This window comes from Haemaphysalis longicornis, unplaced genomic scaffold (assembly GCF_048455015.1).
Source record: "Haemaphysalis longicornis isolate Haplotype H1 unplaced genomic scaffold, Haemaphysalis longicornis Haplotype H1 scaffold_1, whole genome shotgun sequence".
Lineage (NCBI taxonomy): Eukaryota > Metazoa > Arthropoda > Arachnida > Ixodida > Ixodidae > Haemaphysalis > Haemaphysalis longicornis.
The window spans coordinates 285,476,689-285,499,620 of record NW_027526203.1 but is presented as its reverse complement, the minus strand read 5'-3'; the positions used below and the strand labels follow the sequence as shown (position 1 = coordinate 285,499,620).

The window sequence follows — 22,932 nt, the reverse complement described above, 5'->3', positions numbered from 1 at the left end:
TTATTGTTTGTTTTAGGTGACATTTCTTTGCACTGCATACCAATGGCAAACTGACAAAAATGCGTTCCTAGTTTTGTTTAGGTTATGTGAGAATTTAGTATAAGCAAGTTCAGTTCAGCTCTTCAATCTTACATCAACATATAAACTGAAACGATGCAAAATGCCCGCGAAATGCATGTCACAAAGGCTGTCCTTGTACACCCACTCGGGACCAGTTTTAGCTGTGGAATATTCATAACTCGCTCTAATGGGTTTAACATGCGTGCAAAAGGCTTTGTATTTAGAATGTCAACGAGGAGAAAATAATTCCACAATACATACCGTGCCTGAGTTGATGAGATGTGATGGGTCATGGTCATCAACGACTTTAATCACTTCAAGACCATGTTCAAGGGCAAACTCAAGGTCTTCTTTGCTCAGGCTGGGAGTTCCTGAAATCATTTCACTTTTTAAGTACAGAAAAATGTCACAGGTGGCTAATTCTCTCAGCTGATGACAATAATAACGCATTACTGAGATGAAGTTGCAGACAAGAACTTCTTCAGACAAGGTGCCATCAAACATATCAAATACTTTAACCAAAAGAAGAACGTTATACACCCCTTCAAATGCTTCCTCTGTCACATTGTACACTTAAACGGGCATTTAATTTCACTGCCACTAATATCTATGAACCAAAATTTCTTAACAGGTCTTTCAGACGAGAATGATCTAGAAAAAAATAAGAAAATTCACTATTGGCATAGTGAGTGGCATAGGCTGCACGTATACCAGCTAAGCGGCACACCTGTGTTTATACTTGTGAGGTTTTACCAGACTTACCCAAATGACAATCTGTTGCCCGAGGAAATTCAAACTTGCTGGAGACTAACAGTGGGATCTTCTTTCCGGAGATGGGGTTCAGTGCGTAATATTTGCTTTTCCTTGCTGCACCATCTCCAGCAGACAATGCCAAGCTGTGGTCCGGAGAGAGGGCCACAAACGTCACAGCTCCCAAGAATTCCGGCTGCTCAGTCCACACACGCAAAAGGTCAGGATGTGGGGCCCCCATGTGATCAACCACGCTCCACTCGAAGGAGAATCCCGTGCATTCCCCAATCCAGCCACGTTGGAGGGGACCCACGTCGTCCCAGTCCCGCCGTTCGGAGTCCCGAAGACCCAAGAAAAGGTCCTGCCAATCGAGGGGAGCCACACAGTTGTAGCCATAGCCACAATGCACACGCAAAGCAACAGCTTATGTGCCCATTTTAAAGGGACACTGAAACGAGTTGTAAACATTGTGTAATTGCTTCACCACACTGAAATCAACAATGCATAGGCCATCTGCTAAGTTTTCCTCACCGAGCTACGTGCATTTCCTTACCCACAAAAACATGCTCGAAAGTGCTGTTTTTCGAACATCATCCTCGCCACCAATTTGCTGACGTTGCCTATGATGACACACTGGTAAGTCCACAGGGCTACATTTAGTGGATTGTTAGCATGTTAAACTCATACAACCTGGGCATTAACAAACAAAAAGTTAACATTAACAATAAAATGGGCGAAAATTAATACAGCCAAGCATTGGAGGTAGAGCTACCAAGCCCACTCAAAGAAACTACCAAACAATCTCCTCCGGTGGTGTCGAATCCTACAGCCAACTCAAAACCCCCAGTCCTTCACAGAAGAAGGATGGTTAAACTGCACTAAATTTTTCAATTTCCTTAAGCGAACTCTGTTCCTCATGTTTACTGTCCTACCTCTGCTGGTCAAAATGCCTCGCAGCCTTGGGTGATTCAGATTATTGCAGCACTGTCCATAACTTGGCCCCCGCTCACCCCCTAGAAGCTGGGTTACAGGAGTATGCCACTTCTCCTCCCCCCCCCCCCCCTCAACCCCCCCACCCAAATCAGGACGGGATCAACACACTGTACTTACTTCAAGGTGTCAAGTTACAGGGGCTCCTGACTCCCCCTGGCCCAGCTCTGGATCTCATAGCGAAACGCAAGCACGGACGTTCATAGTGCATGCAAATTATTGTTTGCTAGTGAGTTGCACCTCATGTGTGCCATAGTTACACGTGTGCACATTGACAACCCAGCCTCCTCCCATATTGGATCGCATGGGTGTGCTACTCCCTCGGCCATTGGGCCGGCCTTGCCACATGTGCCTTTGACTGTGTGACAAGAGAGTTATATGGTTACTCCCACCATTAGCATTTCATTCACTTTTACATCTGCTAGTTCAATTTAGGTACACATTGCATCAGCGCAAAAAAAAATCATCATTTTGCAATTCTTAAGATACTGAAGTTTTCCCTAGCACCTTTGCTTCAACCACACGTGCATTTGGCATTGTTCACGCAGCCTTTTTGCAAAGCCAACTTAAGGGGGGCATACCACAAGGCGTGCACCTCAAAACAAAACCAACAATTATTCTTCGTAGTATTAAGAAAAACAGTGTTAAAAAAGAAACTAGCATACTTCAAGCAGTAAGAATGCAAATTAAGTTGAAAAGCAAACAGGAGTTATACAAAGTTTTGAATGTCCACACACCTTTAATGTCTTCTCATTCAAATTCGCACCCAGCCAGATCCTGGTGCGACCTTTACAGCTGCCACAACAATCAAAGCCCACAGGGCAGCAAATTTTTGGTCATCTATGCCAAAGAGTAATTACTGCTCAGTTCCCATGAGAAAGCAGTGCAAGCTGCTGGATATACTTAATGTGAGTGCAGACACCCACAACAAAAGTGGGCTTGAGCAAATACCCAATAATAGCTGTAAAGTCGAATATCAAATCGAATGAGAAATAAAAGATCCCAATATGGAATCGAATATCGAATATACAAATTTTTGTTTTGCAACACTCGATTTTTCGCAGGTTTTTGTGCAAAAAAAAGAAGCTGCTTCACATGTTCAGAAGTCATGACATTTTCTTACGACCCGGAGAACCCACTTTTCAACTCTCATCCGGAGAAGTCCACTCACTGAACCACTATGAGGCCGTACTTCAGGAATCCAGAGTAAGCACAATACACGTAGAAGAAGACTTGCGCTAAAGTTGCTGTACTGCAATCATAGGCAACGACAGAACAGTGCCTCGTACCTCCAAAGTGAACACTTTATGAGCAAGAAAGCAAGGCAGAACCACAATCACGGGCCATGATGAGGCACTTCTTCGGAAGCCCATGGAGAGCATGAACAATGTGTAGTGGAAGAAAAGCTTGCACTACTGTATACGAGGGCAAGCCAGCACTACGCAGTTGAAGGGAAGCTTGCTACAGTACAACAATCAGGGAACACAATGAGGCACTCCTTCGAAAGCCCACGGCAAACATCAAGGATAAGCAAAGGAGGGATGGCTTGCACTGACTGCATATTGCCGCGAACCATGTACGGGTTTGTTTTTAATGCCCGGCCACGCCCGGCTCTGTTATCTGTGTCCCATGCGAAGTGCGTGTTCCATTCTTTATTTTAATGCTGCACGGGCTATCTCATTCAGATAAGGAGACTGTTTCGCCCTAACGTCACCAGCGTAGAATAATCTTCCTTGGTCTACAATGTTCTGGATGTGAATTGACCCTTCGAGAACCACGCGCGCCGAAAGATAAAAAGCCTGCAGAGCAGACGCCGCGGTAGTACTATCGCCGATGCTCGTAAGCGCACGTCACTTTGTTGACTGCTGCTTCGCCGCCTGTGTATTCTTTGAATTGTTAGGGGGGCACAAGTTCGCTCCAATAAACGTCTTTCCCTCGAAGACAACTGCATCTTCTTTGGCTTTGGTTCAACAAACGGGTAGTAAAGGTAATAAAACTAACATGCCACTTTGTCCCCTGTGGTCTAGAATTACTTGGTATGATTGCTTTACCGGAAGCCACCCTAACATGTTGGCCTCTTATTTGCCTGCCCAGAGCAGCTTTGAGCAGTTCCTGGGCAGCCCAAAACTGCTCCCACCATAGAAATTGTATGGGCAAATAAAATACGGAGCTGCTTGGAGTTGCTCAGAACTGCTCTGAGCAGGCAAATAAAACTGACCAGTAAACATCCGGCCACAGAATTCAAAATGGCAGCCATACCTGATGGCGTGGGGCGGCGGCACGAGCAATGGTGATTTCATCGATGCAATCGCAAGTTACTCTGCACTGCACGACAAAATTTATGGCCTCTACAAGGAGCACTTGTCCAAAGCGCAATTTAGATGAAAATTACCAAGTACGTAATTACCCGATTCTAACGCGCCCCCGATTCTAACGCACACCCTATTTTCCAGGCAAAAAACCGAAAAAACTTGCACCTCCGATTGTAACCAGGCAAGGAACTTTGTGAGCAAGAAAAACGAATGCGAGAGAAACGGGCGATTTATTTCCCGAAGTAATCTCCCTCATCTCACTCCTCGTCGCTCTTCGAGAGCTCCTTGTCGCCTTCCGCTGACCGAACATCTCGTCATCGGTGTCGTCAAGCGCGTTCGCGATGCCACACTTCTGAACGAACGTTCAACCATGTTCGATGGGATCGTGGCCCACGCCTCGCACGCCCATCCCGCGAGCTTCTCCAGAGGCGTACGCTTCAGCCAACCGCTCGTGAACGCATGGGAGCCACTCATAAGCCGCGGAAGCGGCGCACCTTCGTTGCCGCTGCTGCCATTGCTGTTATCAAGCGCGCAAGTGGAATAATTTGACGACTTGTGTTACCGCCGATAGAAAAGCCTAGGCACCTAGATCCAAAAAATTGTTGCTAAAAGCTTTGGCGCCATCTTGAGATGGAGATGGCGATGGGTGGGACGAAATTTCAGCTGTTTCGGCAGTTTCGGTTTTGTATCCGATTCTAACGCGCATGCGATTTTTCAGCCTATTTTTGCGGAAAAAAGGTGCGCGTTAGAATCGGGTAAGTACGGTACACAAAATATGAGCAAACGGTGCAGAAGCAGTGTGTTTTGCAGAGCAGGGCACATCAGAAAATTTATGCGACTATTCGAAAGATCAAATACAGTAAAACCTCGTTACACGAGACACTTGGTTATAAGAGACATTTGAATGAAAGCGGTTTGGTTGGCTTTCCTATGTTCACCATGTTAGCAACATTGCATACAAGAGACATGCTTTTTGGCCCTTTTGAGTGTCTCTTGTAACGAGGTTTTATTGTAGTAGGTATTCGATTCGATAATCAAAGTACTCGTGGAGGTACTATTGGATTCGTATTCAAGTATTCACACACAGAAGACATGCAAACGTTACATTGGACCAGACATTCTGTCGATGATGAATTTCAGTTGTTCACCTGTACTCTTGTACAAAATTAAGCTCTGTAGAATGCAGCTAGAAACGAAAGCCAACCCTGTTGGCTGAAAAAAAAAAACCTTGGAGGATTATGCTCCATTTCTTTACAAGAGAGTAACAGTATTTACACAGCCAGCCTTACTCAAATGAGCTTAGTACTATACCTAAGGAAGTGAAAAGCACAAGTTACACGCGTTACTTGTTACACGAGTGCATTCCAATGTACCTCTGAAAAATAGGTGGTCCGGATGAACCACTGCCGAAGGTCTTTCTTCTCCACCTTGGCCCCCGAGCGCCAGGAGCGACCCTCTGCATCCACCTGTTCATCGGCCAGCACTGTCTGGTCCACGGGATCCCACTGGACCACAGCCTGCATGGGTGTGCAACTCCCAAATGTGCTGCACTAATCTTGCACCAGAATGCAAGGCACACGTGGGTCCTTGTGCAGAACTTGCGGGTGGTTCAAAGGTTTTAAGAACAAGTCAAAGAGGGCCCAAAATATGCTGTTCCCTGAAGTTGCTCAGTTTCGCCAAAATTTCTTCCCCTGCAGTCACAATAGCCAATGCCTTTCTCTGGCTTGTTGTGAAAAGCTTCTTATTTTGATGGGAAGTACAGTACTATGCCTAAGCTCAGACTACCGTGGCACTCCTTATGTGCAGTCCTACCCACACTGGAAATTTACTTGCATCAGCTTGAGCAGGACATAAAAGCATGTTGAGAACTAGGCCAGCAAATCCTTAGAAAAAAAAAAAAACTGGCCCTTCTCTTCAGGAATTCCATCACTGACAGGCATGCTAGAAGGCCTGCAAATGCATGTCAGGGAGGCTATGTCGAAGAAGAAAAAGGGGGACACTTCCCGACTCACCCTCCTCCTCCCCTCCAATCAGCTAATGGACGGATTGAGAGCCAGTAAGCACGAAGGACCTCACAAATCAATAAGCGTTCTCCAAGTGAATGAAGAGCAACAGAGAACTAACTTCATGGCATTTTCAGAACTTCTCCAACAATTTGCACATCAAAGGCTGTAGACTGCAAATGTAGTAGACATCCTTGACATAAATTCAAACTGTTGAAGTCCCAGGCTTACTTCTGCTCTTAAAGCAAGACTGTTTCAAATGACTTCGTAAAGCAAGAAATCACGTTTATTCCTTTGTGTTCTTGCGGCCCTACATCATGTTGATCTCAGCATGCTTACACTTTTCTTCCATGCACATGGTATCATCTCACATTTGTGGAGTTTATCCACTGTGTCGAGCGAACTAGTGAACTCCCTCTTTTCCACGTGCCTTTTATCTGGCCCTTATGCTTTTGTTCTTGAATTTGCAGCTGCAATTTCTCCCAATGTAATGTGCGTGCAAGTCCGTAGTTATGTAGTGCATTGATGGAATACCTCCGTCTGTTCTTCACAGGGAGAAGGCCTGCAAAGTACTCCTTCCACCTGTATTAAAATTTTTTGGGTGCCACATCTATTGTTACTTCTTCGTATTCTTTCCGTACTGTGTTTCCAGGTTCTCACATGTTGGCTTACATGTCTATGCTCTCCCCCATGCCACCTTTTATCTCATTCTCCCTCTTGTCACCTACACTGCCATCAGGAATGCGCTTTGAATCCCACTTCTTTGCAAACGTCTCATTTTGTGCGCCCCAGTTTCCCCGAGGTGGCCCCTCCCAACTGCTCCTGGTGGCATAGACATTTTTGGCCACAAAGGCGCGTGTATTGGCCCCTTTGCTACAGCTGGTTTGGCACCCTTTTTTCCACCTGCCATCCTGGGCTGCAATTTTCCTACTTCGTTTCCTTGCAAGATAACTTTCAGAAATATCAATAAACTGTGTAAAGGAAGTTGCAATGGAATTAATTTTATTTCAGTTATGGGCGATTTTTTAGTGCAACAACGAAACACGAAGTTTACCTTTTTTCTTCAGTTCCAGGGTCTAATTTCCTTATCAAGAGTATGAAAGAGTATGAAGCCTGACGAAGGGGCCACGTTTTAACAGGAGAACTGTTTAAGCTTGAGCTTGGTCCGGTGGCGTTTGCAAAAAAAAAAAAAAATAACAATAAAAATAATAAATAAATAAAAAATACCAAGAAAAAATACCAAGTGCACGTGAACAGGCACCTTATGAGCAGCGTCTCCCGTCGTACAACTCGACTTTCGAAAACACTTCCTAGAGTTCCTAGAGTTCATGGCATGATACCTCACGTGCTCTTCTCCTTGCCAGTTGACGTGCATTCCCGCCTGAAGTGGGGAGCACAGAACAGCTCGCGCTACAGACGCCGAGTTCACGAGGCCGGTTGCCGCAAGTTCAAGAGCGTGCTAACACATTCCACTTTAAGAGAGAAGTGAAAGTCTGCGCACAAAATGATCCAGGCCTGCCCGTCATGGAGAACGTTCAGCGGCAAGTTCAGAAATCCACGTGAGGTGTAACAGCTGGGTCTCCAACGAAAAGATAGGGGCACCAGCTCTGCTGTTTCTCCAGCTTTGCACCACTAGTGCAAGCTGCGCCAACTTCCTAAAGCCGGCATAAAAAAGTGCAGGAAACCAGTAAATGATGTGTATGATATCACCATCTCAGACAAATTTGGGAAACAGTCATTATTCAGGGAACAACAAATCACGGGATTAAACCATTTGTCCTTTGCTTGCAAGGGTTGCAGATCACCAGCTATAAAAGTGAAATTCACTACTTTTGGTTGCAGCTTCACAGTGGCATCAGAAACTTCTCAGGCTACTTTAAACTGCTTGCTAAGTTATTAGAGTCAAACAAACTCCAAGACAAGAAAAAAGTACAAACATTGATAAAGAAAACACCGATTCCCATAAAGAAATTCTTGTCAAGTGAATGCAAGTCTTACATTTTTGCGGTAAACTAGTCCTTTCTCATAAAGCTTGAGAAACAGGTACTGGGTCCATTTGTAGTAGCTCGGATCGCAAGTTGACAGCTCCTGCCAAGGAAGGAGAGCACAGATGTAGGCAACTTCACCACCTCAATTTCATTACCCGTGGATGCCCAGGTCAGACAGGATTTCTGTAAAGCGGCATCCTTACCCTGCTCCAGTCGAAGTTGAAATTCAAGTCCTTCAGTTGTTTTTTCATTGACTCTATGTTCCTGAAAAAAAGGGAAAAAACTTCACCTAGGGCTTGTACACATTCCCAATTCTGATGCTCTTCACACAAGAGGGAATCAAGAATATTGTTTTGCTTAAATTGCAAGCTTGATCCTGTTAAAATTTAATATAAAGATGTCATTTTGTCGCTTCATGGATTGACATCATTTGCAACAGCCCCTGCCTGGACCGGGAATTTGTGGATCATAGCAACTCCATATCGGCTATGGCAAGAGATGTATCATTGCTGTTATGTCACAAGCAAGTAGATCACAATTAATATGCAACTCTCACTTTTCTGTCCATGCCCGGGGATTTTCGTTCCTTTCCACAGCAGCATTCTCAGCTGGCAAGCCAAAGCTGTCCCAGCCCATAGGGTGAATGACCTGCACCAGCAAGCAAACAAAAGAGTTTTACAATGAACAAAAAACGTGCTGACGTGCATGTGGATCAAGCCTCAGCCCACGCCCTCCTGGGTCACTGTGGCAGCTTTCTGACAGTGCTAGGCTTGCCGGAGTCACTTGGTAACGCAGCTGCCTTTAGCCAACGTCGCCTGCATGACGACGTCCCAACGTGCGAAATGCTAAGCTTGGAAGAAATCATGGCGTCGACGTTGACTACGATGGGGAGGACGAGGTGGCGTCTCCGGTGGCCACATGCTCAGGCCGTAGTCGGCTTGAAAGCGGTGCGGAGTTACTTTCGCACGAAGGACAATCCCAGTGCAGACAAAAGTTTGCGATGTTTAGAAAATGAGCTCTTGAGCTCAAAGGGCCACAGCATGTGCCAGCATACGTTGGCAGACATGTACAAGTGAAGAAGGCCATTAAATGCTCTTGTTTTTCTCTCAATTGCTTTTTGCTTTTTTTTTCTTTACTGCGGTGGATCATACATTTTCCTGGATAGTACGTTTCTCCCTGGCGTTTTTTTTTTTTTTTTAACGTATCAACGAGGTTCTACTGTACTTTCTTGAGTGAACACCTTGGCAGGACTTAGTGGTGACATTAAGTGAAGGCTACAGGGGTCTTTTTTTTAGCTAAGAGCTCCTTTTAACGTTGCTTTGAGACAAGAAAATTGGTTTATGTGGTCATGAAAAATATTTTGTAAGAGAGAAGTTGCAAAGTGCCCCTTGAATGTCAGGAATCAAGCATATTTAGATGTCGTTCACCTCAAATATTAGCCACTGCCGAAGCTACATCTTGTGTTTTCAGTACTGTTGCAGTTGAAAGTTGTTTGTACAATAGAGACTGATTCACTGTCCTTGTCACCTCCATGACCTTCGTGATTGTAGCTTGCATATATCTAGTACCTGCTGTACTTTAAAGGCCGAGTAAAAATATTCTAGCTCCTTCAATTAAAGATTTGTTTTATATGCACTCCTCCTTCCAGCATAGCCGACAGCTAAGCCCCTAATCTTTGGTATGGGTAACGCAAATTTTTTCAGCACAATGCGCAAGGTGGTGGTGGTTCCAGTATGGGTGGGAGGTTGTGTACCTCATATCTTGGATTTTTGAGCAGAGTACACCCCAACCCTGGTATGATGCTTCGCACAAATCCCCAAGTCTAGCTGAAATCCAAACATGGTATTTTCAATACTTATGAAAGATTTTATGGCTAGTTTCCACTCGATGAATGTGGCAACACACCAATACAGCTTATTCATCAACGTAGGAAAACTAGTCTCTGATGCACTCGCATTTCACTGCACAGCATGCACAACTTGGATCCGTTGCCCAAGAGCACAAACACTCTGCTAGCATTCATTTTAGTCCGAGTTCCACTCATTTCTTCGATGCTACTGTGTTACTGACGTGGATATAACACAATCTGTAGTGCAGTGGCATTCTGCAACTTCAGATAAGGTGATCGGTTTTACACAGGCCATGATTGTAGCACTTTGATGGACGCCAAAAGCACATCAAAATCTCAATGCACTCCAAACAAACTGCAAGTAGTTCACACTACTTGCAATCCATCCTCCCAAGTACATCTTATCAAAGACACACCATTTCTCTGTAATGTGAGATCCAGCATTCTATTTGATGAGTGCACTGCGTGTGAAGCCCCACCTGTTTGCCGTGCATGGTGTAATAGCGGGCATACGTATCGCTGATGGTGTACACACGGACGTGGCCAAGGTGCAGTTGCCCGGATGGGTAAGGAAACATAGACAGCACATACATCTTCTTCTCGGGATCCTGTGCACAGAACACGAGTTGTTAATAAGTGAACGGCCGAGGCAAAAGCAGCTCTCTAACAACAAAAAGAGATCAATGTAGACCAAAAAGTGGCCCCCGCAGAAAAACAATGTCTCACTGAAACAGTGCAATATTCGCGTTTTGGGGCAGATGCAGAGCTGCAGCGGAAAAATACGTTTACACTTGGATTCCCCTTTCCCCAGTGGTGCCAGCGAAAATGGGTAGAAACAAAAGCATACACCTTGTTTTGAACTTCCTTCTGGTTACAACTGAAGATCTTGAACACCAATGTGTGCTAGTGATCTAATAGAGATAGGCATGAAATGTTTTCCCAGCAGAAAGAGCTTCAAAAAGAAATCATTCTGCAATTTGCATATGCAAAAAAAAAAAAAAAACTGAAATGGCTGTGTGGAAAACAAATGTGTGAAACATCGAATATCACATTATATCATTGCACAGGCTTTGTCGCATTATATGTTACTCACAGAAGCCCTTTCTAAATACTACAGTCTGACACACTGCCCCTCTACAAGGAACATAAAAGCCCGTGGCCCCCCTAGCCCATTCGTAAGCGTGCAAATGACCCACTTTGTTTTTGAGATGGTTCAAAAAGAGGGTGCCTCAACAGAAAACCACAGGAAACATCACGGTGCACTCACCACATGTTGATGTGAGGCTAAATTAACTTTGTCCTTCCAGAACGCCTCGACTTTTAGCCTCTTCTCTGCTGAGATCTTGGGATCCTGAAGCAGAAAGGAATTACAACTGCTTTGGCAAAGTTTTCAAAGTGCAGAGCCCTGTTAACATGGCTGACTTAAAATTTCCATTCAGTAAATTTTTATTCTGCAAAGTGAATTTGCCAGAGCATCACGTATTACCACTGATTCTTTTTTTTCTTTCCGCAAAGCTCTCAACACGGCAGCAAAATCAAAAGATGGCCATCAGAGGTTCCAGAACTCACTAACAAGCTTACCCATCTCAGCGCGAATCCTTAGCTGAGAAACGTGATTGCAGAAAGAAAATCGTGACAAACGTTATTAGCAAAAAAAAAAAAAAAAAAAACGAGGCTAAAAAATTTAAAAAAGAAGCAAGTAACTGAGGCAACCAATGCCTTGATTTCTTACTTTTCTTTTTTCCTTTAAGAGCCCTTATGCTACTAGGCCTCATTTTCTTAGCACGATCTTCATTATACTGCTTTGGCTATAACCCCATTAACCATTTTTGATGAGACACGCTCATCCACATAAACCTGTCCTCGAGCTCCTTGTGACAAAAATAGGTCATATGCTTTGTGCAGTGAATGAATGGCTTCAGTGCTCCACATGACTAAGGCTTGCGCAAACCTATGATCTTTGTCATGAACATCTCGGCTAAGAGAGGGAGATCATTCGAGAAGTCCATCTTTCAAAACTCATCTTGGGCATCGAATAGAGTCACCCCCCTCCCTCTCTTCCACACCAATTAGAAATAGTGAAAATGTTAAGTGCATACAAAGAGATGTTCGCAACTGTCGCAATGGTAGCTACTTAACACTGCATGCTCTGCACATTTTGCAGTAAATATTTCTTTAACTCGCACATAAATATGAACGCCACAAAGGAAGGTGAAAAGCAATTCCTGCTGGAAACATCGCACCCACAAACACACACGGCTAAACGAATGCCACAATGAGACAAATATTCCACGATTCCTAGAAACCCACAGTGTAACATACTCTTCTTCTAATCTTAATTTCAGAACATCCGCTCCTTTTAGAAGTGCCCAAGTGCACATTAATAAATAATGCCGAAGCTAGTCAAAGTTGTAACAACACATATACAGATGCATACGTTGTAAAGCTTCATCCATGGGGGCTACATCCCAATTAATTTTTTTGTTTATTTCAATTCAACCTTGAATGAAACCTTTTTTTTTGCACTAAAAAAAGCATTAAGTCATGCTTTATGACCAAACAAAACTAGTAAATGTGAAAGAAATAACATAATGAGGCTTGAAAAATGCAGCCATTACATTGGCGAATGCTTGCACATTGACAGAATAGGGGTTGTGCGCAAGACCACACTGCAAAAGCAAAATGTTAGAACTGCTTACTGACATCCCTAGCGGTTGACTAGTTTCCGCTTATCACAAAACATTTTTTTATTAATTCATCAAATGTCACTGCAACCAGAAGTGGTGCAATGATGAGGCAGCTGAACATTTTTTTTCCTTAACTCGTTCATTCAAATGTGGGTATTCTCACGCACGTTTGCAATCATTTTAAAACTTTTAACAACAAAAACAGTTGCAGTCTGCAACCATTTGCGAATATATTTACTTCTAACCAAAACGTATACAGTCATGCATGCAGAACAAATATTAACATGAAATCATATAAAACATTTTGGGAAAAACAGAGTATTTTTAGATGGAGGCAAAAAGCGAAAACACCTGTGTGTTAAGATTACGGTGCACGTTGGAGACTATCAGGTCGTAAAAATTAATCCGGAGCCCTCCACTACAGCCTGCCTCATAGTCCAAGTGTTAAACTGTGTGTTAAACCCCGCACATTTGAATTTTTTTAACGTAGAAAAACAAAGTGACAACTAGCCACAGGATGGTGTACCTTAGTGTTTTCATTCTTAAAACTGTGAAAACTAGAATCTCCTGGTAAGTCTAAATTCAAGCACACTCAAGTGTTTGCCAAAAGACTTGGCACTGTTTGGCCATGATGCCCTTGAAACACTAATAATGAAAATCACGTCTAAACTGCATACACAGATAATGTCTGCTTTCCCACAGTCAATACGAACAGTAGACCATGTTAATGCAACAGTGCAATATGGCTTACTAGTGAGAGAGGAAGCAAGAGAAAAAACGTTTGAAACTATAGGGAAGGGGTAGGGAAGAAAAATCTATGGGCAGCAGGTGGCCATCCTATCCCGGTAGTGAGCTGCATTTAATTAAATGCAGAGCATTTCTTTAACTCGCACTGTCACCCGTCGTCCCTCGGCGTTGTTCGCAGCCAGCCGGCGAGGCGCAGGTCCGCACCCCTCCCCCCTACACTATAAAAAAAAATAATAGTTATCGGCGCCTGGTTTCGATCCCACGACCCTGCGGGCGGAATGCAAGGTACATGGTGCTCTTCCCACTGCGCCACAAAACCGACCCAGAACAAAGGCTACGAACGCGCCTTATATCCTTGACTCATTCAAACTACGTCAAGAAGCTACTGATACAATGCATTCACTACCTGTGGGCGGAACGCGAGGTACATGGTGCTCTTCCCACTGCGCCACAAATCCGACACAGAATCAAAGGCTACGAACGCGCCTTATATCCTTGACTCATTCAAACTACGTCAAGAAGCTGCTGATACAACGCATTCACTACCACCAACTCCCCAAACACTAAACGTTAACGCAATACACCCACCCCCTATGCGACGCATTTACTCGAGTCCCCTTCGCGGGGAGATGGGCCCAATTTTTTTTTTTGTATAAATAGGAGCGCACCATAGTGGTGGGGAGGGTGATAGATCAGTTTATGCCACCTCCACTGATCCACCTATAAATGCGGCCACTAAAATCTGGAATCGAGCCAGCAAAACCATGCGTAGAACTGTAATGTTCAAACCAAATCCCCTGTGCGGCAGGTGTCAATACTCATTTCAAAACGCAGTCTTACATTGAAAAAAATTTTTTTTAACTTTATCTGCATTTTTCGCGCTGTGAGCCTGCATTTCTCATGTAATATTTTGTGAATGAAATTTTTTTTAGACAAAGCATTTTGATAAAGCATTTTGCAGCGTATTCTGCTGCGCCGAATACACTGCAAGGTGAGCAGCACAGTTCACAAAACAATGAGAAAAGGGAGACCTTGATATGGGAACTGCCACTGTGTACTCAAACAGTTGAGCTCATACTTAATGGACAGGTGGTTCTCGCGTTTTGACACATGAATGCCACTTCAGTTGCTGGTATCGCACGGATAACAAATTAGGGTTTTGCTCTATTGTCAAGACGCTTCCCATACAGAATAACTGTGTACGAGGAACTTTGGAACCAATTTTGTCTCGAAAATCACCGCCAACGCTGCCCCTAGCCCGGCAAGCAGATGTCACGCCCGCTTTACAACTCACGGTGTCAAGCAGCCTGATTTTTACCCAGCCGGTTAAACCACTCACTGTCTAGCGAGTCACTGTTAACTATTAATAACTACGGATAATCGGACGTAAATGGCTACGTGAGTACAAAACCCTAGTCAAAGCAACGAACAGTAAGTGATAAATAACAGTGACTCTGGCGACTCACTGAACAGTAGCGGTTTTGCCGCTTGGGCAGAAACCAAGACCGACCGCTCTCGCCGTCAGTAGTGTAGCGGGCGTGACACTTGGTTGCCGGGGTAGAGGGAGATTCGGCAACGCTTACTTTTAACTCCAGGCCACAGCTAATATGACTACGCGAAGCTAAATCGTCGATCAATGTGTTTATTCTTGACACAATCAGCTGCGATCAGATGGTTCGAGTGTAGTGTGTACGAACGCAACAAAGGCGTTCAAAAACAGTGCAGCAGCTTCCACTCAATTGCAGTTCATAAAAGCATTGAATGCCACTGACACCCTTCGGTCAGTGGAAAGGCATACATAGTAAGAACGTACAGACCGGCTGATCTAGCCAACACCAACGAATGGAAATCAGTACGTGGATGCAAGGATCTCTTACCCATACTGAAGTGAGGCTAAATATAGCTCTTATGTTAGGCTTCCTCTGGTTATTTACAACAGCTCGTATTATAATATGCATACTTTGATATATTAAAACACATTTAAAATAAGCACACACGCCGCGCGAGAACACGCGGATAGCGGACCACAATCACGACCGCTCCACCACAGAACAGGGAGGATTTGTCTCGGTTTGGCTTGGCAGCATTTGGCAGGTTAAAGTACCCTTGACTGCAGCCTGTAGGTATTAGTATAACATTTATATAAAAATTTATTTCCAAAATTTTTGCACTATTTTGCATTATTTTTAGTTTAAACGGCTTTTTAGTATTATTGTTGCTTTTTTGTCAACGTTCAACTTTTAATATTTTAGCGCTGCTATACACCTTGCTTCGAGAACATTAGTATTGTTATCTTTCCGCATACAACTAGCTCGCAGTCCCAGAATGCAATTCGTTCGTCCTTCCTTTTCTGGATCGTGGTCGCCATAACACGGTAAGACTTTCTGTTGAATTTAGGGAATCGTACTTAATCGCGGAGTATTATTTATATTTCTTGTCGTCGTTGTATCTAGAGAGTGTATGTATCTCTAATGTAGCGTTGTTTACAACATTTTTAAGAGTACTTTGGGGAAAAAACAAGAATTTGAGCGTACTGTTGAGGCTAGGTGTAAGCTGTGTCTTCTTGATCGTGCGCAGGTTCATTCGAGATGGCTCCAAAAAGGAACAACATGGTGCCTAATGGCCACTTTCATAAAGACTGGCAGCGGTACGTCAAGACGTGGTTTAATCAACCAATGCGGAAGAAGCGCCGTCACGCAAACCGCGTGAAGCGCGCTCGAGCCATCGCACCCAGGCCCGTCAAGGGAGCCCTCCGACCTGTTGTTAGGTGTCCGGGCTTCAAATACAACACAAAACAGCGCCTGGGCAAAGGATTCACGCTTGAGGAGCTCAAGGTAATTGACTTCATTGGAATCAAAGTTGATTTGTCGGGTTCACAGCGGCTCAGCGTGCAGGTCTCGGTGTGCCGTGCCGGCCGCGACTTGTCGCCCTCTTGGCAAGTGCTGTAAACGTGTGCATGACATCTAGTATCAGTATGGTTCTCAATTTGAAATTTCGGCTGACACTATGAGTCTCGTTATCTGTTACGACACAAAAATAAAGGCAGCTGTGCAACTTCGGTTACAATCGCAACTCGGTAGGACGCACGCCATGTTTCTTGTGTACCTTGCAGAAAATTGTGGGGGGCCTTGTATGATTGCTTGGTTCGTCTGCATTCGTTGTGCTTGAGCTTGAACCTTGTAACCTCCAGGGATCAAGGTCACGCTGGCGCTGCATCGGCCAAGCATTGGTAGTCGGTAGCATGTGCGTAGTTTGAGGCATCGTGATGTGCCTGCTTGTGTTCATGTCGATTTGTATGCATAAAGTATTCATTTACCTTGCTCCTTGACTAATTAGAGCTCTTGGCTGTAATTAGAGCGGAGTTTGGATCGTGTTCTTTTGTAGTGTGTCAAGTATTTGAGGCCCCGTAAAGAAAAGCACTTTTGCTGCATCGAAGGCATGCTGCCAGCCAGGTTGGCATTTCTTAAGATGTTGCAGAAATGCTTTTTGTCCCTAACATTTCATCTGTCATCTAACTACGGCTACAGCTGGTCCCTATGGCAGCTTAAGTAGCACATTATACAGCGTGAGTTGGTATCTTGTATTATGTGATGTGCCTGGCATGTTTCCGCAATCGAAATTAAAAATGAGTGTATATTTATGTCCAGACGTAATTGCATTCATCTCTAAAGTTACGGTCAACCATTTGCAGTTATTCGTACTAATTACTAGTTGGTCAGTGAGTGGTTTGGCTGGTTGGGTAAAAAGGCAGACTGCCCATTGCGATTTGTGAAGCATGCGTGAGGTATGGACGTAACACTGGCCTTAGTTGTCTAGTATTTTGTCCAGGTGTAGCCATCGCTAGGCAGTTTTTAGCTCTAGCTAGTCGGTGGTCGTTAGCTGTTTCGCCAATTGGTAAAAATCGACTGCTCTCTCCGGGAGTTGTGAAGTAGGCTCTGGCTTATCGACCATGCTGGGTGTCTTGGCATAACTTCAGCTATAGCGTCTGGACATCGTTACCATGCCTATTCAAAATCCTTCATGATGATAACTTGCACTGACGTCACTGTAGCTGCCATTGTTAGTGCACTGCGTGCACAGTAAAAGGCTTGGAAATCATTTTCTGCTCCTACCTCAAGCAGCTCTGATAAAGCTGAGAGCAGTGCACCAGAAAAAGCTGGTGACGTCACTTGAAAGCGGTGTATTGAATGACAATTTCATTACTATTTCTCATCATAGCATTTGAGCTGAGAAAATGCCCCCTTCATAATGTTTGTTTTCCTTTATGCCACAAAACTGGATTCTTGCTTGCAAATTTGCATCACCTGAGTGCAGAAATTTGGTGAGGTGGTTGTGCACTGCTAATTCCAAAAAAGGTGTACCGCTTGTAATTGCAATGTTTAATTGGTACCAATGGTGCATTGTAAGACTATTTTCAATTGTCAGATTTGTACTGTGATAGTTGTAATCAATGGAATTGGCTGGAAAGATTTTGTCTGTTTGTAGTGTTTGTGATTCCAGGCAGTTTTTATTGCAATTGCACATGTTGCTGAAGGTCCTATCGTAGTCCTAAATACCACAGGACTTTTCACAAACAGTTGCAGTTTCGTTCCCACATTGCAGAATTCACATTTGTCATGGTGTCTTTTGTGGCCTGGCAGCACACCGCTTGTGATTTTTCCACATCCATATGCAATTACAGCCCCGGCTGCAATTCTAAAGATTGCACCCAGCCTTCGAGTATCATTTCAGACACTGACAGTGCTTCACATGGGCCTTGTACATTGTCAGCTATTTGCCGGCCAGTTTCGTTTTTGTGCATGGGTATTTGAAAGGCCCACATCTTCTAAGTAAAATTCTCTATTCTGACAAAGTCTGCAACAAGTTCGGTATTGTTGGCAAAAATTTTAGGGGTTGCAGCGCTGTCGGGGGCCTCTGGTACTGGACCCTTTTTGTTGCATGCCAGCTCCTGGGGAAAGCTTGCCAGTTGCGATTCTAGCACATCACGCATTATTTCTGCAAGCATCTTAGACCCCTAAAATGCATCTCCCTTTGGTAGTAACTTGGTAGTTTAACTTCAAGTCCTTAATGAGGCTAGTGAAGTAGTGGGTATGTATAATGATGTGCCTCTATTTAGTCTTTTGATTATTCCACTGTGCTTTGAGCATTTACATGAATGAATTGCTCAAGTTTTCTACACGCTAGCGCACTGTATTCAGCTTCCTAAAGGCTTTCAGAAGCCGCGGTGGGAGAGGTGGCATATGTAGGGCTTGGCAAAGCATGTCACGCAGGAACTCTGTAGGATGTCTGGAGTTATAGCAGTAGTTCCGAATGTCTAAGAGTGCTGCATAACCCGTCGCAGTGGCTGTGGCGTTGTGCTGCTGAGCCCAAGGATACGGACTCAATCCCAGCCATGGTGGCTGCTTCTCAGAGTAAGGCGACGGTTGAAAACTTGTGTTGAGATTTCGGCGCACGTTAAAGGTCTCCGGGTGGTCAAAATCAATCCTATGGAGCCCTTCATAGCCCAGGTGTAGCCTCTGCACGTTAAACCCTATAGTCAAGTGCACTGCATAAGCAGCTTGCATCGTCTGTGGCAAAGGGCTGGGTGCTAAGTTTAGGTGCAGTGAACTGATCAGGCTTTTGCACTTTTTTGGAAACATTGTATTCTCTGCCAGTTTGGTGTAGCCACTATAGTTCATCTCACAAGCTAGCTGCAGCACTGTGGAGGCGACATTGTTGTCCCCCTCAGGGCGCCTAACTCACCGCGAAGGAAGCGACAAAAGGCGCCGGGGCTGTGCGGTGCCACTTGCCGAGAGGGGAGAAGGGAGTGTCCTTTCAGGACCCCCTTCACAGCGGATTAGGCGCCCTCAGCGGGTGCACTATTGATAACAATGTAGCCTCCACAGTGCTGCAGCTAGCTTGTGAGATGAACTATAGATGTGCTGTGGTGACATGCGTTGGACGACTGTTGGGACTGCTAGGCAAATTGCCCTGCCTACCCAGTTGAGGCCAGAGCCGCTGTTTGGGAAAACACTTTGACTGTGTTTAGGGGCATTTTATGGAAGTTTCAGCAGCGCTGGGCTTTCTTGTGGATGGCAATGCAGGATGGGGTGCGTCACTACTAAAAGATCAATGTATTATCGCCACCTATCTTGGTTTGTGCAACATGGTGATGGCTTGGTGGCTGCCGCTTTGTTTGGGGGGGGGGGGGGGGGAGACACTCCTGAGGGCATATAATGGCTCTGGCGTCCTAGCCTCAATAGTTTGTCACCTTTCCTTACTCTGAGGAGCAAGTCTTCGCCATTCCTCCAGTTGGCGCTTTGTAGTGCCCACTGGATTCAGCACCTCATTACTGGTCCCCGCCTGTTGGCGCTCTATTCACATCCATGGTGTTATCCATGCCCGGCACACCCCCGGGTGGGAGGCAGACAACAAAACCTAGCTTTTTTTTTTTTTTTTTTTTTACAAAAATTTTGTGTTCTCCCAAATTTTTGGGTGCTATGGGCGTACAAACAAAAAATTGAACTTTTGCTGCAAGTAATTAGCCATTTACAGGCATCATATTTATTTTGATTATCGGGTAATTAGTTAATTTTTTGCAGAAAGTTATTTGCTTGTTTCGTAAATTGTGAAAAGCACTGAGCCCGCATACAAAAAATAGAGCTGGTAGTGCAAGTATTTTTAGATTTACAGCCATTTCATCTAACTAGGACTTTGGGTAGCCCCGACGTCAGTCTGGTCTTCACTGCAATGCCTTCCTCTTTCTTGCCCTAAGCTCTAGAAAAAAAAAGTTATGTATTGCAAGATGCATCCTTGAACTATTCCCCAGAAAACTAGCTGTTCTCGTTTTGTTCTTGATGTGCGAGGGGAATTATGGGTAATGTCCTCGAGAAAGGACACCAGGGCCAAAAGGGCTGAGCAAGCAAGTTGAACAGCAGAGAGCACATCATTTTGTGTTCTCTAGACAAACATGAAAGAGGTATGTTACCTAATCAATAGAGCAGCACCCATGATCAGCCAATGGAAGGCGTTGCTGAGTGAAATTCACGTCCTTGGATTGACATAGTACCATAACAGTGTAGCTGCTGTCATGAAAGTTTGCAAGTTCAGCGAATTCGGCGTGGTTTCTAGTTGTGCTATCCGAGTTTCCACCATTGTTCCCAGGGAGCAGATAAGCTCTCATGTTGACTACGGCAGGTATTTCTGCTAACTGCTTTTGCCCGCAGTTGGCCTTGAGCAGGAGTGCTTTCATATAACATTGTTGTCCACGTTATTGGTGCAGGCTGCAGGCATTCCCAAGAGGCAAGCGAGGACCATTGGCATTGCTGTGGACTACAGGCGCCTCAACAAGAGCGTTGAGAGCCTGCAGCAGAACGTGCAGCGGCTGAAGGAGTACCGCTCCAAGCTGATCCTCTTCCCACGCAAGGCCTCCAAGCCTGCCAAGGGAGACGCCTCGGTACGTCGTGCCCCCTTCTTGCTTGGTGCTGTAGTGTGCATGCGTGCGGTGGTGCCCGACTGGGCTGGTGCACTGACGGTCGGCGGCTGTGCAGGCGGAGGAGCAGAAGCTGGCCACCCAGCTGAAGGGTGTGGTGATGCCGCTGAAGAAGTCCACCCACTGGGAGAAGCCCCGGGTGCCCACGGAGGAGGAGAAGAAGTACTGCGCCTATGTGCACCTGCGGCAGGCCAAGGCCAAGGCACGTCTCTGGGGCAAGCGGGCAAAGAAGGCACGCGAAGCAGCCGAGAGCATGGAGGCCCAGGCTCCCAAGAAGGCCTGAAGGGGCTCCTCACAATAAACTATTCTCCCTCACGTGTCTCTTTTGTGAGTAGGCTACTGCAAGGCTTCTTGCTAGCATCAGGCAAATTTAATCTGCTGCAGGTGTAAAACTGCAGCTGACGCTGCTGTGTTGAATTGCATTACCTTAGCAAAGTGGTTCTGACTGATAATGATTAAACCCTTTTGGTTTTGCCACAAAAGTAATGTAAAATAACCTACCCTTGAGGTGGAACCAACCCAACTTATTTTCAAAGAACTTCATTTTCATGTGTATTTTGTTTCACAAGTTACAAGGATTGGTCTCTTCTCTTCCTTGCTGTGGTACTACAAGAGGACTTGTTGAAAGCAATCACTTGCCTTAATGCAAACTGCGTTATTGGGAATTTGTAGCCTAGTGAGACCATAAACTAAACGTTCAGCTTGCGGTACTTGCATTTAAAATATGGCTGCAATTGCTGGGACAATTTTATTGCCTGGGACCAATCTTGCAATGAACTAATAGCTCTGGTGGGCATGAGGCAAGCACTCGAAAGCTGTGCTTCACACTAGCCATGAAATTTGAGGATAGCCAACAACTTGCAGAGCTTGAAACCCATGGCATTAAAGTTTTGTCTGAAGCTCCTAATTTAACACCGGCTTAGGGTGGTATAGAACTGGGCAGCATCAACAAAAACTCAATTTCAGAAACTTTTGCTTACCTCAGAAAGGAGTGGAGGAGATATGGTTTGGCAGGGGCAACATTACGTTTGGGCCCCAATTTACAGCAAAGCTGTTAGCGTGGTGATGGTGTCTGACGCATGAGCACCACTCGCTGTACTGACTCATTGGCAAAGCAGCTCTGTACCACGATCCCAGACATGTTAGCGAAGTTACCATTGGCTGCATATACAGAGGTCAAAACTTGACATGCAAAAGCATGGCCTTCAATACGTGCAGCGCAGTGTGCTGATAGCCACCAGCATGATTAAGTGACAGCACTGCGGCGGCTTGGCATGTGGAGGCGTGTGCCGATGCTTCCGTGTTTCCCCCTTTTCTCCCCCCAAAACAAAGAAGCATCGCCAATAGCTTTCGCATGCCTAGGTGCCGCAGCGCCATCGCCTAATCTCGCTGGTCACTCCGGTGGCTATCACCAGGCTGTGCTGGATGTATCGAAGACCATGCGTTCATGCATTGTTAACAGTTTTGATCTCTGTAGATGACCTCTTGCTCGGATTGGCCGGTGATGACCACCATTGGGCCCATGGCCAACTTGCCAGTTCCTATTGGCAGTGATGTTGCCATGTCTGCCCAGGGGCGGTATTCTCGAGTCTTGTCCCTTTCAAAAGTGTCCCTTTTGGCAAGCCCTGATTGGCTAAAAGCAAACAACCGGAAGTGACGTAACGCAAGCGCGGCAAACCTACTGTCAACGCTCGCTACGTAACCGGAAGTACGTCACGAGGAAGGGGTGCAAAAGAGACAGTTACGAGAATACCGCCCCAGGTGTATGCTTTCGGAAGGGTGCTTGTGCATCTGACATCCCAGAGGTGCCCCCATAACTTGTTTCAGTGTGCAGGTAAAAACTGTTGGACAGTGTTGCATTGTTGGTACTTTGAGGACTGATTTTCAGGTTGATGTACTAAATATTTGTAAGTGTGTAGTAAGGCTTAACATTATGTAGCCCTAATATTGAGCCTGGCAAGGACCACAGTAAACACCCTTGGAGGTATACTGGCAAACATATCGCCAGGATTTCGCATCTCGTGAGAGCCCCATGCTCAGTGTTGCATGCCTGCAGAGGTGTATTGCCCAATGCT

At 45.1% G+C, this 22,932-nt stretch overlaps 2 protein-coding genes across 3 annotated transcripts in view; one reads left to right on the top strand and one right to left on the bottom strand.

The window, feature by feature from the left end:
* The window catches only part of Leurs-m (Leucyl-tRNA synthetase, mitochondrial), a 43,288-nt gene extending 27,863 nt beyond the window's left edge, over positions 1-15,425 (bottom strand). Inside the window, exons 1-9 of the mRNA XM_077679210.1 lie at positions 15,264-15,425; positions 11,220-11,303; positions 10,432-10,560; positions 8,660-8,751; positions 8,307-8,367; positions 8,114-8,203; positions 5,486-5,629; positions 823-1,171; positions 322-431 (exon numbers count right to left, since the gene is read on the bottom strand). Coding sequence (XP_077535336.1) covers positions 322-431; positions 823-1,171; positions 5,486-5,629; positions 8,114-8,203; positions 8,307-8,367; positions 8,660-8,751; positions 10,432-10,560; positions 11,220-11,303; positions 15,264-15,344 — 1,140 coding nt within the window. The 5' untranslated portion in view covers positions 15,345-15,425. The remainder of the gene's footprint in view (positions 1-321; positions 432-822; positions 1,172-5,485; positions 5,630-8,113; positions 8,204-8,306; positions 8,368-8,659; positions 8,752-10,431; positions 10,561-11,219; positions 11,304-15,263) is intronic.
* Positions 15,426-15,625: 200 nt separating this feature from the next.
* Rpl13 (ribosomal protein L13) lies at positions 15,626-21,172 on the top strand. Of its 2 annotated transcripts, none has more exons than XM_077679196.1 (4): positions 15,626-15,760; positions 15,964-16,220; positions 20,648-20,821; positions 20,916-21,172. In XM_077679196.1, exons 2-4 carry the CDS (start codon positions 15,975-15,977, stop codon positions 21,138-21,140), a joined length of 645 nt encoding a protein of 214 aa, XP_077535322.1. In that variant the 5' UTR covers positions 15,626-15,760; positions 15,964-15,974; the 3' UTR covers positions 21,141-21,172. The 2 variants fall into 2 exon arrangements, with proteins under 2 accessions (XP_077535322.1, XP_077535326.1); XM_077679200.1 differs by lacking the exon at positions 15,626-15,760 and adding an exon at positions 15,763-15,844.
* Positions 21,173-22,932: the final 1,760 nt, after the last annotated feature.

What these genes read in the sequence shown, in the direction of transcription:
- Rpl13 (XM_077679196.1), top strand. Translation starts at nt 15,975, where the DNA reads ATGGCTCCAAAAAGGAACAACATGGTGCCTAATGGCCACTTTCATAAA. An exon ending in TCACGCTTGAGGAGCTCAAG is followed by an intron (nt 16,221 to 20,647) that starts GTAATTGACTTC and finishes TTATTGGTGCAG; the next exon opens with GCTGCAGGCATTCCCAAGAG. An exon ending in CTGCCAAGGGAGACGCCTCG is followed by an intron (nt 20,822 to 20,915) that starts GTACGTCGTGCC and finishes GCGGCTGTGCAG; the next exon opens with GCGGAGGAGCAGAAGCTGGC.